Source organism: Budorcas taxicolor, chromosome 6 (assembly GCF_023091745.1).
Source record: "Budorcas taxicolor isolate Tak-1 chromosome 6, Takin1.1, whole genome shotgun sequence".
In the NCBI taxonomy this organism is placed as follows: domain Eukaryota; kingdom Metazoa; phylum Chordata; class Mammalia; order Artiodactyla; family Bovidae; genus Budorcas; species Budorcas taxicolor.
The window spans coordinates 80,100,504-80,116,052 of record NC_068915.1 but is presented as its reverse complement, the minus strand read 5'-3'; the positions used below and the strand labels follow the sequence as shown (position 1 = coordinate 80,116,052).

Genomic DNA, 15,549 nt, shown 5'->3' with positions numbered 1-15,549 from the left:
TGTCAGAGTGAGTGGCAGTAACTGTAATTCATAATAAATTTCAGCTGCATCATTGGGATAAGCACTAAGGGAAAAAAAGCTAAGGTGGAATTCTGTGACAATTGTGCTAGAAAATTATAGCTTATCTGAGAGGAAAGTCATTTAGGTGACAAAGAGAACTACGAAAATAGGCTGGATATTTTAAAATCAACCCTATGGTTCACACTTTTTTGCTCCAAATGAGTCAATCCTATTAAATGATAAAAATATACACATTACATTGCAATCACACCCACTTTATATCAACTAAATTGCACAATAAAAGTAATATTTTACCAAAATTAACATTCTTAAAATTATGACCAACCTAGATAGTATATTCAAGAGCAGAGACATTACTTTGCCGACTAAGGTCCACCTAGTCAAGGCTATGGTTTTTCCTGTGTTCATGTATGGATGTGAGAGTTGGACTGTGAAGAAGGCTGAGCGCCGAAGAATTGATGCGTTTGAACTGTGGTGTTGGAGAAGATTCTTGAGGGTCCCTTGGACTGCAAGGAGATCCAACCAGTCCATTCTGAAGGAGATCAACCCTGGGATTTCTTTGGAAGGAATGATGCTAAAGCTGAAGCTCCAATCCTTTGGCCACCTCATGTGAAGAGTTGACTCATTGTAAAAGAATCTGATGCTGGGAGAGACTGGGGGTAGGAGGAGAAAAGGACGACCCAGGATGAGATGGCTGGATGGCATCACAGACTCAATGGACGTGAGTCTGAGTGAACTCTGGGAGATGGTGATGGACAGGGAGGCTTGGCATGCTGCGATTCATGGGGTCGCAAAGAGTCGGACACAACTGAGCGACTGGACTGAACTGAACTGAACTGAACTGAACACATTTATAAAATATTAAAATTCACTCCTATAATAAAAGCATTATTATAAGCTTTCTTTTTTGTAAGCAACAATCTCTTTAATTTAGCAAGTTCAAAATTAGTAATTTAATAATATTTTTCAAGAAGCAAGAGTTTGCTGCAGAATGTTGAGAAAATTCTTGTCTCGTGGAACTTAGGATAAATTGGAAGACTTAGGATAAATAATGTTATAAATTAACATAATAAAAATAAAAATAATTCCCATCATACAAATCCTATTAACTAAAGATCACATTCCGTTTTCATCATTTTTATCTCCATTAATGTGTCTGTACATGCTGTGCATAGTCACTCAGTTGTGTCCGATCCCATGGACTGTAGCCCGCCAGGTTCTTCTGTCCATGGGGATTCTCTGGCCAAGAATACTGGAGTGGGTTGCCATGCCCTCCTCCAGGGGATCTTCCCAACCCAGGGATCAAACCCAGGTCTCCTGTATTGCAGACAGGTTTTTTTTTTTTACTATCTGAGCCATATGTATAGTCCTATGCAAATGATGAACTTCCGTCATAGCTCAGTTGGTTAAGAATCTGCCTGCAATGCAGGAGACCTGGGTTTGATACCTGGTTAAGGAGACTTCCTGGAGAAGGAAATGGCAACCCACTCCAGGATTCTTGCCTGGAGAATCCCAAGGAGAGAGGAGAAGCCTGGCAGGCTACAGTCCATGGGGTCGCAAGAATTGGACATGACTACTATTGCTATGTATATTATTTCTTGCATAGATTCATATATCTACAAAATTCAGATATAGAATTATTCAATCCTTCAAAAGGAACTCCCTCATCTTACTCCTCTGTATTTACACAGATAAATCTATCCTGGGGCAACCACTGATCTGTTTTTCATCTCGATATTATTGCCATGTAGTGATTGTTCTATAAACAGAATCAAAAAATTTTTGAGACTGATGTTTATTTTTCTCTTAGTATAGTGACTCTGTGATCCATCTTGGTTATTGCATGTATATCAATATTTATGCTTCTTTTTATTGGTGAACAGTACTTGGTTATATGTATATAATAGGGTTTGTTTATTCACCCACTGACAGACATTTGAATGGTCCTCGGTATTTTTTGTTACAAATAAAGCAACAACCTACCTGTGTGTTGGTGTTTATATGAAAATAGGTTTCTAATTTTCTGCAATCACTGTTGAGTTGTAAGATTACCTTTAATATTCTACATATCTACATACAAGTCTTTTGTCTAATGCATGGTTTGCAAATATTTTCTCTGTTTTAGCTTGTCTTTTCATCATTTTAACAAGATTTTTGTTGCTGTACAAAAAGTTTTCAATTTTAATGCAGCATAATTTATTAACATTTTCTTTAAAGGATCTTGTCTTCACTTTTTTAATTTTTATTTTTATTTTATTTATTTATTTTTTAATTTTAAAATCTTTAATTCTTACATGCGTTCCCAAACATGAACCCCTCTCCCACCTCCCTCCCCATAACATCTCTGTGGGTCATCCCCATGCACCAGCCTCAAGCATGCTGTATCCTGCGTCAGACATAGACTGGCGATTCAATTCTTACATGATAGTATACATGTTAGAATGCCATTCTCCCAAATCATCCCACCCTCTCCCTCTCCCTCTGAGTCCAGAAGTCCGTTATACACATCTGTGTCTTTTTTGCTGTCTTGCATACAGGGTCGTCATTGCCATCTTTCTAAATTCCATATATATGTGTTAGTATACTGTATTGGTGTTTTTCTTTCTGGCTTACTTCACTCTGTATAATCAGCTCCAGTTTCATCCATCTCATCAGAACTGATTCAAATGAATTCTTTTTAACGGCTGAGTAATACTCCATTGTGTATATGTACCACAGCTTTCTTATCCATAAGATATTCATCTGCTGATGGACTTATGTAAGAAATATTTGCCTAGCCCTAGGCCTAGGAGTTCTTCTTCTGAGTTTTTCTAATCATTTAACATTTTTATATTTTACATTTTAATCATAGTATTTTTATTGTAAATAATTATCTATTTTTAATCACCAGGCCTAATGTTTTCTTTTAATTTGTCTCACATATCTTATAATCCATTTCTGATTTTTTTTTCTTGTCCCATTTGGATTAATTGCCATAGTCTTAGCTTCTCTGGTATTTTGGTTGTTGTTATTCAGTTGCTAAGTCGTGTCTGACTCTGTGCAACCCCATGAACTGTAGCATAACAGTCTTTCCTGTCCTTCACTATCTCCCTGAGTAGGCTCAAATTCATGTCCATTGAGTCAGTGATGCCATCCAACCATCTAATTCCATGTTGCCCACTTATCCTCTTGTCCTCAATCTTTCCCAGCATCAGGGTCTTTTCCAATGAGTTGGCTCTTAGTATCAATTCGCCAAAGTATTGGAGCTTCAACCCCAGTCCTTCCAGTGAATATTCAGGACTGATTTCGTTTAGAACTGACTGGTTTGATATCCTTGCTGTTCAAGGATAGGAGAGGCTTCTATCCTGAGAGGCTTCTCCAGCACCACAGTTTGAAAGCATCAATTCTTTGGAACTCACCCTTCTTTATGGTCCATCTCTCACATCCATACATGACTACTGGAATAACCATTGCTTTGACTATATGGACCTTTGTCAGTAAAGTGATGTCTCTGCTTTCTGTCTAGGTTGGTCATAGCTTTTCTTCCAAGGAGAAAGCATCTATTCATTTTGTGGCTGCAGTCACTGTCCACAGTGATTCTGGAGCTCAAGAAAATGAAATCTGACATTGTTTCCACTCTTTCCCCATCTATTTGCCATGAAGTGATGGGACCAGATGGCATGATCCTTGTTTTTTTTAATTTTGAGTTTTAAGTTTTTCCATAATGTTCATGCTGTTCTCAAGGCAAGAATACTGAAATGGTTTGCCATTCCTTTCTCCAGTGGATCACCTTTTGTCAGAACTCTCCACCATGACCTGTCCATCTTGGATGGCCCTACTTGACATGGCTCATTTTTTCATTGAGTTAGACAGGGCTATGGTCCTTGTGATCAGTGTGATTAGTTTTCTGTGATTGTGGTGTTCATTCTGTCTGCCCTCTGGTGGATAAAAGACTTATGGAAACTTCCTAATGGGAGAATCTGACTGTGGGGGAAACTGGGCCTTGTTCTTGATTGATGCTTTTGAACTGTGATGTTGGAGAAAACTCATGAGAGTCCCTTGGACTGCAACAAGATCAAACCAGTCAATCCTAAAGGAAATCAGTCCTAAATATCCACTGGAAGGGCTGATGCTGAAACTGAAACTCCAATACTTTGCCTACCTGATGCGAAGAACTGACTCATTAGAAAAGACCCTGATGCTGGGAAAGACTGAAGGTAGGAGGAGAAGGGGATGACAGAGGATGATATGGTTTGATGGCATCACCGACTCGATGGACAAGAGTTTAAGCAAGCTCTAGGAATTGGTGATGGACAGGGAAGCCTGGCATGCTACAGTCCATGGGATCACAAAGAGTCAGACATGACTGAGCAACTGAACTGACTGACTGAGTTTTAAGCCAACTTTTTTTCACTCTCCCCTTTCAGCTTCAAGAGGCTCTTTAGTTCCTTTTCACTTTCTGCCATTAGAGAATTATTATCTGCATATCTGAGGTTGTTGATACTTCTCCTGGCAAACTTGAGTACAACTTGTGAATCTAGCCCAGCATTTCCAATGATGTACTCTGTATATATGTTAAATAAGCAGGGTGTGGATATACAGTCTTGATGTACTCCTTTCCCAGTTTTGAACAAGTCCATTGTTCCATGTCCAGTACTAACTATTCTTTCTTGTCCTGAATACAGGCTTCTCAGGAGGCAGGTAAGGTGGTCTGGCATTCCCATCTCTTTAAGAATATTCCACAGTTTGTTGTGATCCACACAGTCAAAGACTTTAGCATAGTCAATGAAGCAGAATTAGATGTAGCTATATCCTATGTTTCAATAACTCTAATGATTACCCAAGAGATTACACTATGCATTTAAACTATTGAACACTAATAAAATTGTTTACTAATGTGAAGATAATGCATTAATAGTTGAATGAGTTTTATTTGAGGTATTTGGTCTCCTTCTGAGTTTTCTATTATGAATTATTTTAATTCTTTATATATTTTAAAGCAAAAATACACTACTATAATTTTTCATATGGTCAATCTTTAATTTTTTTTTACTGCAATTTAATTTTTCCTTCTAATACTGAGGTTATATCTGGTATCATTATCCTTCTTTCTGAAAAACACCTTAATGTTGTATTACCATTCTGTCTTTGATTAGTTCTCCCAATTATTGTTCATCTTAAAATGTATTCATTTAGTTTATATTCTTGGAGAATATTTTTTCAGAAAAACACATTGGCAGCTATTTCTGTCTTTATTTCAAAACACTATTAGTTTGATTTCTGACTCCCATTATTTCTGTTGAAAAGTCTACTGTACTCCTTAAAGTCTTTCCCTGGTTTATTCAAATTTTTAATTTTATTTAATTATGGTACACATAGTTATGATTGTGGTTTTATTTATTCTGCTTTGGGTTTATTGTTTTATCTGAGTTCCTGGTCTGATAGTTATATCTAATTTGACAAAACTGCATAATCTCTTCTTCTTTTGATTCTCCTTTATTCTGTTTGTATTCTCCTTTTGGGATTCATATTACATTATCATATTTTTCTTTCCAAAGTTTTCAAATATCACTAAAATTTCAAACTTTTATTTTTCTTTGAACATTAAAAGATTGTTTTCTAAAAGTAAGTGCTTGATAATTCTGTTATGTGAACCTTTAGTTCACCTATTTCCAATGCCTGCTGCTGCTTTTGGTTATGGTCATGATATCGTCACTCCTTGTGTAACTGCATATTTCTGACATTGCAGAAAAATTTTATTAATAAATTTAAAGATTACTTGAAGAAGCCTTGGGCTATTTTACCTTTCAAATATAATTTATCATTCTGCAGATGGACTAATGGTACTATTGAGTACAGGTCATCTCATTCCAATCCATGACTGAAATGACTTCAGGCTGAGTTTCATATGTACATATGAAGTACCTATGAAGACAGACCTGTTTGATCCTCACTCTTAAGTTTTAACTGTTCTATGTTCCAACCCAAATTCTGGGGTTTTTATAGCCACCTTAATCTTTGAAAGACAAGAAGCAGTAATTATGGTTCTTCCATTCTTAAGTACCCTCTAAAGATAGGTCTTTACATCAGGCTCTTACCAAATTTCATACTCCTGGTTAATTACTACTCTGGAGACTCTTTTATTTTTTAATATAAATTTATTTATTTTAATTGGAGGTTAATCACTTTACAATATTTACAACTACAGTTGAATACAATTTGTATTTTCTAAAACAGTGTATTGTCTTATTCCTTTTCAATTTTTAAATACAACAAGTTGAATATTCTAGAGAAGTTCTAAAAAATCCCAGTTTCATAGCTAGTGGAAATACTGGAATTAGTGAATTTTATTAGTGGAAATAGTGAATTTTACATTAAAGGCAACACATTATTTTAAAACAGAGAACTTTAATAAAAGGGAAGTATGAAAATAATTTGATATTAGAAATAAATTGAATTTAGAAGTAGTATATATTGTCAAAGTAAAAATAAGAAAGTGTACTTGCTTATTTTGAAAATAAAATATCCAATAAATTTTGGATTAAAGTGGAGTTTCTTTTTTTTTTTTCTCCATCATTGTAAATTCATCCACCAGGCTGCATACCTATAAATATATATTTTGTTTGTATATTTATTTCATCTTTAGTTTTGTTTTTATTCTTTTTTAGTAGAAGAGAAATTTCTGCTTCAGAAATCTGTTTTATCAACATTTATATATCTGGCTTTTTAAAATTGTAAATCTATTTTCTGATTACTTTCTAGGTTTAATCAAACATCTTATCTGCACCCAAATATACACTTTTCCTGAAAGATGCATTGTCCAAAAGTTTGTTTGTTTGTTTGTTTTTTTAATTACCCTCCAGGGCTTTTAAATCAGAATATATCCTTTATACTTTGGCATTCTTTTAATCCCAGTGTTTCAGAATGAACAATATTTGTGATAAAATATTGGGTCTCCTAGAACATATTACTATAAGATAGCAGGATGTCCAATTTTTTTAAGAGATGATGGAGATAAGATTATAGTTTAATTTCCTCTGATCCAAATAAACTTCCTCTTTGTGACAGTATGTTTATCAACTTAATAAATAGTGATATTTGGTCATGTTAACTATTGTTTACAACGTTTTTCATTTCTGACATCTTACTATAGAATTTGCTTAAAATTGACTTGACTAGGTCAGAGACATTGGAATAAATATTTTAAAACAATCATTATCCTAATTATTCTAGAGTATTTACTAGATTCTATTTTCAGACATTCAGAAGATATTTTTATTTATATCTGAATAATCAAGAATGTTTTATGCCATAAATTAATACATTAAAAGGTTGCTTTAGTACTGAGTTTATTGGATTTATAAACATAAACATTGCATTGTTCTTATCCTCATATAAAAATATTTCTTACCTTGTGAGATAATAAATATTGTTAAAAAATGTATAACAAGACAGTTACAATATAAATATTTATGCATCTGTATGTATATACATGTGGTTATATGTATGTGCCTATATATCATATACTTTAATCATGTAGTTCCACAAAATTATAAACAGAGATAAAAACATAATTAATAATAAAAAAATCAATGTGCCCACTTGCATATTTGAGCAAAATATGTACAACTTCGAGTTTCCTTCCTTAGAAATGATGAAAATTGGCAAAGACAAAGGAAAATAGAAGTGGCAGTTGAATTTATCATTGTCATGTTTGTATTCTTTCTCTTCTCTGCTTTTCTCTTTGAAAACTCGTAGGGAAATTATTTTCCCTTTTCTGACTGAAAATTTCAAAATGTGACTTTAACCTGGTTTTAGCATCAAGACAAAATCAAATGATGGACACTCACCAGATTCAGAAAGCCATCAGAAAATCAGCCAGTTAATCTTTTTGAAATCATGTGTCTCGTTTCCAATTATCTTTCCAAATCTTATGATTGTCTCTCTATAGATTGGGTATCTCTCTCCACATACATGGTTGCCATACTTGTGGCAAGTTCCAAAAGAATCTCCAAAATTCAGAAAGCAATCCTCTAAAACTACTCACTCAGACTCAGTAAAAATTAAAATTTCCAGGAGAGAGAAGTGAATTATTTCAGTTTGAACAACGGTCAAATTGATTTTTCTTGGTGGTTCAAATGGCAAAGAATCTGCCTGGTATGCGGGAGACCTGTGTTTGATCCCTGGGTCAGGAAGATCTCCTGGAGAAGAGAATGGCAACCCTCTCCAGTATTCTAACTTGGAGAATTCCATGGAAAGAGGATCCTGGTGGGCTACAGTTCATGGAGTCTCAAAGAGTCAGATAGGACCGAACGACTAACACTTTCACTTTCAAACTGATTGACTTCTAGATAACATGGCAGCTAAAAGCTATTTCCCATTCCATTTAGTGACAGGGATGGTTAACATAGAAGACTTATTTAGTATGGGGCTGGAAAGACATGAGAAATGCGCTTATGCATTTGATTAAATGAAATTATTTAACCCAGAGGGATGGTACGGGGAGGGAGGAGCGAGGTGGTTCAGGATGGAGAACACTTGTATACCTGTGTCGGATTCATGTTGATGTATGGCAAAACCAATACAATATTGTAAAGTAATTAACCTCCAATTAAAATAAGTAAATTTATATTAAAAACATATGATTAAATGTGTACTATTTATGAAGACATCACTATATTTATGTCTAATATTTTTATTTTGCTATTTATAATTGTCCTTTGCCTTAACTCTTGGCTAATTTTTCTAAGGAAGATTTCCTGTTGTTTGTGACAGCACTTGGTCTAGTTGTTTTCAGAGAACAGATGCTCACCTATCCATTTCACCAGCTCATATAGCAGGGTAAGTCTGGGGACATGTTTATCATGGTTCAGTGTTAGTCGCTCAGCTCAGTCATGTCCAGTGCTTTGAGATCCCAGGTGTTCTGTCATCCATGAGGCTCCTTTGTCCATGGGATTTTCCAGGCAAAAATACTAGAGTGGATTGCCATTCCCCTCTCCAGGGGATCTTCCAGACCCAGAGATTATACCTGGGTCTCCTGCAATGCAAGTAGATTCTTTACTGTCTGAGCCACCAGAGAAGCTATAAAATGTACTGTTTAAACTAAATCACTTTCTTTTTTCAGGTATTTTTGGCTGAATACACAGGACCTCTGCTAATATATCTCCTCTTTTATTTGAGGATCCCATATATATATGACATGAAAGAGAGCTCTAGAAGATTATGTCACCCAGTGGTACAGTAAGTAATACATTCAAATGGTGCATATAGATTAAGAAGGAGACAGACTAATACACAGTATATTATGTTATCAAATATTGTAAACTCAATGAACATGAATTCACTTTTAAGGAAATATATTTTTGTAAGTTTATAAACAAGTACCTATTACTTAATATACTTAATATATTAAGTATACCTTAGAGTGGAGGTAAGTTCTGATAGTTATGATCACAAGCAACAAGCGAATGAAATGCTTAATGTTACAAAGTTTAGAGGTCATATATAGGGCTCAGAATATAAATACTTCTCTAAAAATATGGGCAAAATTTCATAGAAAATCAATAATAAGTGAACTAATAAACTGGAAGAACAAAAAAAGGTTTTAAAATTTACATTTAGTAAATTAAAGGCCAAAATCAAATTTAACTTTGATATAAAATACAAAAAAAAGGACCAGGGACACTTATCAAAGATGAATATATGATTCTTTACATACTATGGAAATAACCTCTTTCTCTGTGAAAGTGAAAGTTGCTCAGTCATGTCCAACTTTTAGTAATAGTCCATAGAATTCTCTAGGCCAGAGTAGTGGAGTGGGTACCCTTTCCCTTCTCCAGGGGATCTTCCCAACCCAGGGATCAAACTTGGGTTTCTCATTGCAGGTGGATTCTTTACCTCTGTCCCCTATATCAAATATCAAATTAAAAAGAAAGAGAATAGTCATTCAAGATGCTACTTTGATATGTAGAGTTACCAATTCATGTTTTCGGAAAAGGAATCTGAGCAAATGCCTAAACTCTAAGTGAATTAAGAAGCAAAATTCACATCATAGGGATGCTATATGATAGAGAATAACTTGACTCCTGATGTCCCATATCAAATTAATCTTTCATTCACTCTTACTTCTGTACTACAGCCACAATGCCCACCCTTCTTGTTCTTATATTTGCCATGCCCTTTCGCACAAGGGCATCTACACACACCATCCCTCTTCCTCCAACCTTTCTTCATGGCCTCTCACTTTCTTATCTCTTATTCAAGCTTCACATAAAGCTCAATATTTCTTATCAGTATTAGCATTTCTATTCCTTCCATGAGAAATATGTTACTAAATGTTTCCCTACATTTTATTACTTTAAAATTATATATTTACATAGTCATTTGTGTTTTTCACTCTATGAATTTAAGTTATATAATGAGTGTCTTTTGATGTTCAATCTTTTCTGTTAATAATACATTACATGATTTTTAAAAAATGCTCAATAGTAATGTTTTGAAAGAATAGAGGCATGAAACAATTACATACAAATTTATTTTTCATTGGACTTTTTAGAGTATGAAAAGAAACGAACCTGAACTGGATGTGTGTTCTGAGATGGGCTTTTTAAAGAAAGTTATGTTTAAATATTTTCTATGTTTTCTGAAGATATGTGAGATTGCCAAACTAGTAAATCTGAGAAATATTCATATGGAAATTATCTGTGGTACATAGAAATTTGATGCTTTGTAGGAGCAGAGAGAAAGCATGTGGAGCATGTGCACAGGAGGCAAGGGGAGGTTGGATCTCAGGGATCATGGTCTGGTTAGTATAGGACAAGTTGTTCAGGTCCTTTAGTAACATGAAAATCAGTCTTTCTTTTTCTTAAGTGAAGAGAATGCCCAAATCATTTAGAAAGAGTCTGGGGTGGAGAGTTTATTGGAGAATGTAATTGCCCTCATTTTTTAGATCGGACATATTATAATAATGTGTATCAGATATATATGGAAAGAAGACCTTTTTCTTCTTTTACCCAGCTACATTCTCAAAGGAATTGACTAATAGTTGGTTGCTATTTTTAAACACAAACATGGCATGCTTTGTAATATCTCAGTGACAAATGCATTCTTCCTAAAGCACAAATATGTTAAGTTTATATGAAATCATTCAGAGTAGGTACACACAAACTACTTTTGAAATTTAAGTGTCTAGTAGAGGTTTATAAAATAATCCCAAAATCTCTAAGGCAATTCAGTTTCAGGATGGATGATGTTGTTTCTCAAAGTTAAAAAGATAAAATTTCAAACCCCATATCCACCTGACATATAATCCAATGTTACTTCTTCTAAGTCACTTTGAATCATATTCCAGAGCATTTTTCTGCTAGGTTACACTCCTTTTGTGACTCAACTGCCCCCAAATTCTTTGAATCTCTTACATAACTCTGCATACTAGGACTAAGGACAAACCTGCATACTAGGACTAAGGACAAATAACATGATCACTATGCTCCTCAAGTAGTGAAATGGTGGCCCACGGCTTGACGTAAAGCAGATGTTCTTTATTCAGTCAATAGTATTTTAGAGAGCAGACACATATTTAGAACTGCCATGGTCCCTCCCAGCAGAGGGATCTAGTGATCTAGATGCACATATGCCTTATGTGCATTTACTTAAGGCTTTAACTGCAACATCAGGGATGAAAAAGTAGCCGGAGAAAACTTTCCTGTGCTCAGTATCCACAGTTTGAATATCTGCCTTAAATACAAACACAAAACAAACAAACAAACAAACAAAAAACAACAAAACAGCTTTTGATATTTGGATACTTTGTCTTTGTTTAGGCCACTGCCCATATGAACTCCCCACATTCAGATCATCCCTCATATCTCACACTCCATTTAAATATGCCCTAAAACCTTCTATTTGTGGCTTTTACTGAACTTTCCTCAATTCCTTGAATTCTTACACTGTGCCTTCTGCAATTCAGTATCACTGTTAGCAAATTCTCTTACACTGACAAACTTTTATCTAAATATTGCTTTCATATTCTTCCTCAAAAGAAACCTGATACAATGACTGCCTTGCAACTTAATAAAGTTTCTTTTTAACAGTCCTCATATCTTGAAATTTCATTGATAAAACATAAGAAATCTTCAAATATTACAACTGGGAAAAATAAATGGATCCAAATCTACTTGTGGATGTTCTATTAGCTTAGCACTGGAAAGAGAAAGATTTTATGTTTGAATGGAAGTCAACTATAATTAGGGCTTCCCTGGTGGCTCAAAGGTTAAAGCGCCTGCCTCCAATGTGGAAAACCCGGGTTTCATCCCTGGGTCGGGAAGATCCCCTGGAAAAGGAAATTGTAACCCACTCCAGTATTCCTGCCTGGAAAATCCCATGGATGGAGAAGCCTGGTAGGCTACAGTCCATGGGGTCGCAAAGAGTCGGACATGACTGAACAACTTCACTTCACTTCACATATCTTGAAACTTCGTTGATAAAACATAAGAAATCTTCACATATTACAACTGGGAAAAATAAATGAATCCAAATCTACTTATGGATGTTCTGTTAGCTTAGCACTGGAAAGAGAAAGATTTTATGTTTGAATGGAAGTCAACTATAATTAGGGCTTCCCTGCTGACTCAGCTGGTAAAGAATCCACCTGCAATGCAGGAGTCCTGGGTTCGATCCCTGGTTTTGAAGATCCCCTGGAGAAGAGAATGTCTACCCACTCCAGTATTCTAGCCTGGAGAATTTCATGGGCTGTATAGTCCATGGGGTCTCAAATGAGTTGGACAAGGCTGAGTGACTTTCACTTTTTTGACCATAATTAAATATTTTGAAGTGAAATCAAATTTGGCGAGCTATCAGTAATGTACAAAATGGTGTATATCCAACTATTAAGGCATTGCTATCTGTTATGCTAATCTCTATGCCCTAATGGTATAATAAAAATTAAATAAGTGAACTAACTTAATCATAGCTTAAACTAAAATTTCTCATTCAGTGCTCTGCTTCATTGTTGGGCAAAAGATAAATTTTTTGCTTTCTTAGAAAAGGTAAAATTCTCTCGCATACAAGATTATCATTATGTTGATGTAGGGCAAAACCAATACAATATTGTAAAGTAGAAAAAAAAAGTAAAATTATATTTCTCAGGTATTTATACAAATACTTCTACAACTAAACCAACAAGTTATGAGAGATACTGACTTTGTCAGTCCCTTGAACCCACACGCAACTTCCTATATCAGAACCTTTGCTTTTGTTTCTGTTACTCTCTAGAAAGCTTTGCCCCCAAATATATACACTCTACTTTCTCACTTCTCTCAGAATTTGCCTATTGTTCATAAATTTCTACACCACATAGAACATCTCTCCCATAACAGGTGCAGTTTTATTTTTATGAATTAATGAACAGTGATATATTAACTAATGATTAAGGTATGTTGCTTTTTGTTTATCTGTTTTTCCCAAAGTCACTCATTAGTACCAGAAATCAATTCATTGTGGTTTTATAAATGTACAGTGTTTGATTTTATGTGTCATAGATGAAATGCTGATTTTTATGCTTAACCTTTATTGGTTTAAGTTTATAATCTTTGATAAATATTGATTTTCTTGAATAGCAATCATAGTTGTTGAAATTTTATGTTTATTCATAAAATAGGTGTGTATTTTAATGGAAATATATTTTAAGTATAAACAAGGAAACATACATCTGTAAACTGTATTTGACATTCACTTTTTAAATATTAATTATACAAATGACAAGAGGAGGTGATGGGTTAGAAAAGTAACAAAAACAAACGACATAAAGAGACACAAAATATTGCAATATGTTAGGCAAGAAAACAAACAAACAAACAAAAAGCTGCATTGAACCCATAGGAAGTGAATTAAACTTTTTCAATCTGCAGTACTTCTTAAAGAACAACCAGGCAATGAAAAGCTATTTTCAATATTATAACATGTCAAATGTATTCTAAGTAGGTTGTAAATTCTCTGCTTCAAATTTAAACCATTTTCATATGATCAAATTTATAAGTACTTTATATATATATATATATGTATATTCATTCCTTGGAACGATGTGAACATACTGTTTATGATTGGTATTATAAAATATATTGAGTGTCATCAGAAGTAAATTTAAAGAAACTGTTGTAACAGTATTTATATTATTAAATTTAGAAATTTTCTAGAATAAATAAAATAAAAACATGAAAACTAACATTTGTGTTTTAGTTATCAAAACCAGTATTTTCCTGATAAAGAGAAAGTTACAATATATTAATATAGATGAACCTATTAACTAAACAAAAATAGACTCATAGATGTAGAAGACAAGCTTATAGTTACCAAAAGGGAAAGATGGGGAAAAGTTGAATTGGGATACAGGGATTGATATACATTACTAAATATAGCACAGATAGTGAATAAGAACCTAGTATATAGCACAGGGAACTCTGTACTCAATACTTTGTAATAATTTATATGAGACTATAATTTTAAAAATAGTGGATATGTATAACTGATTCACTTTGTTGAAAGGCAGAAACTAACAACATTGTAAATTAACTGTACTCCAATAAATTAACTTTAAGAGATTTATCTTCAAAAATAGAAAGGAAAGTAATAGCAAACTAAAAAAAAAGAAAAAAAAAAAGCATCTTATGCATAAGGTGATCCAGATTTTTGGAAGGGAATTGAATGGAGTTGTGTTTTATTTCCTTCTAGCTTGGCCTGCTTCTGTCACTGTATACACTATATCCGATACCTTTTGGAAACCTTATTTGTTCACAAGGTTTCTTCAGGACATACATCTTTGAAAATTCTGCTAAAGGTGGGCAATGATATGTTCTGTAATTTTAATTATTTTTGATAAATTTTATGTATAGGATCATCTGCATCATCATTTAATCATGCTATTTCTCTCAAGCTTCAATTTTTCTGTTCAGGTGTATCAGCATATCTTAAACTGCTAAAATGCCATTTTGTGAGTGATCTGGGTCATCAGAGCTGCCCTTAACAAATAATGTTACATGAAATATTTGCCATGACCTTATGTTACAAGGTACTTTTAGGCACCTTTAATTTTGAAAATACTTAGCACTGAATTCAGACTAAGTACCACTTAAAGGGGAAGAATCTGATACATAAACCCCCTAATAAATATAAATTTGTATGACTAAAATGATGATGCTATATCCTCTATTTGTGGTTGTTGTCAGTGTAATGGCAGGATCTTTGCTGTCCCCCAAAATAATGAATATAAATGCTATTAATCGTCAAATAGTTATCAAGAAAACAGAAAACATTGTGGAATATGGACATGGAAATGTATATTAGACAATATGGTATGACTCAATTTTCCAGTTTAAATTGATTTTATTTTCCTATTTAAAATTTGGTTTCAAAATGAATTATATCTTTAAGACCTTCCTGGGTTTTAGCAAATATTTACTTTCTGAAATGTTTGAAGAGGGAGCTATTCTATTTTTGTCATTAAAATGAAGGAGTAAACTCTTGAACTCTTAGAAACCTAAAAAAATCATTTAG

At 33.9% G+C, this 15,549-nt stretch overlaps 1 protein-coding gene across 1 annotated transcript in view; it reads left to right on the top strand.

The window, feature by feature from the left end:
- The window catches only part of TECRL (trans-2,3-enoyl-CoA reductase like), a 150,931-nt gene that overhangs the window by 78,747 nt on the left and 56,635 nt on the right, over positions 1-15,549 (top strand). The window contains exons 5-6 of the mRNA XM_052642112.1: positions 9,125-9,240; positions 14,728-14,833. Coding sequence (XP_052498072.1) covers positions 9,125-9,240; positions 14,728-14,833 — 222 coding nt within the window. The remainder of the gene's footprint in view (positions 1-9,124; positions 9,241-14,727; positions 14,834-15,549) is intronic.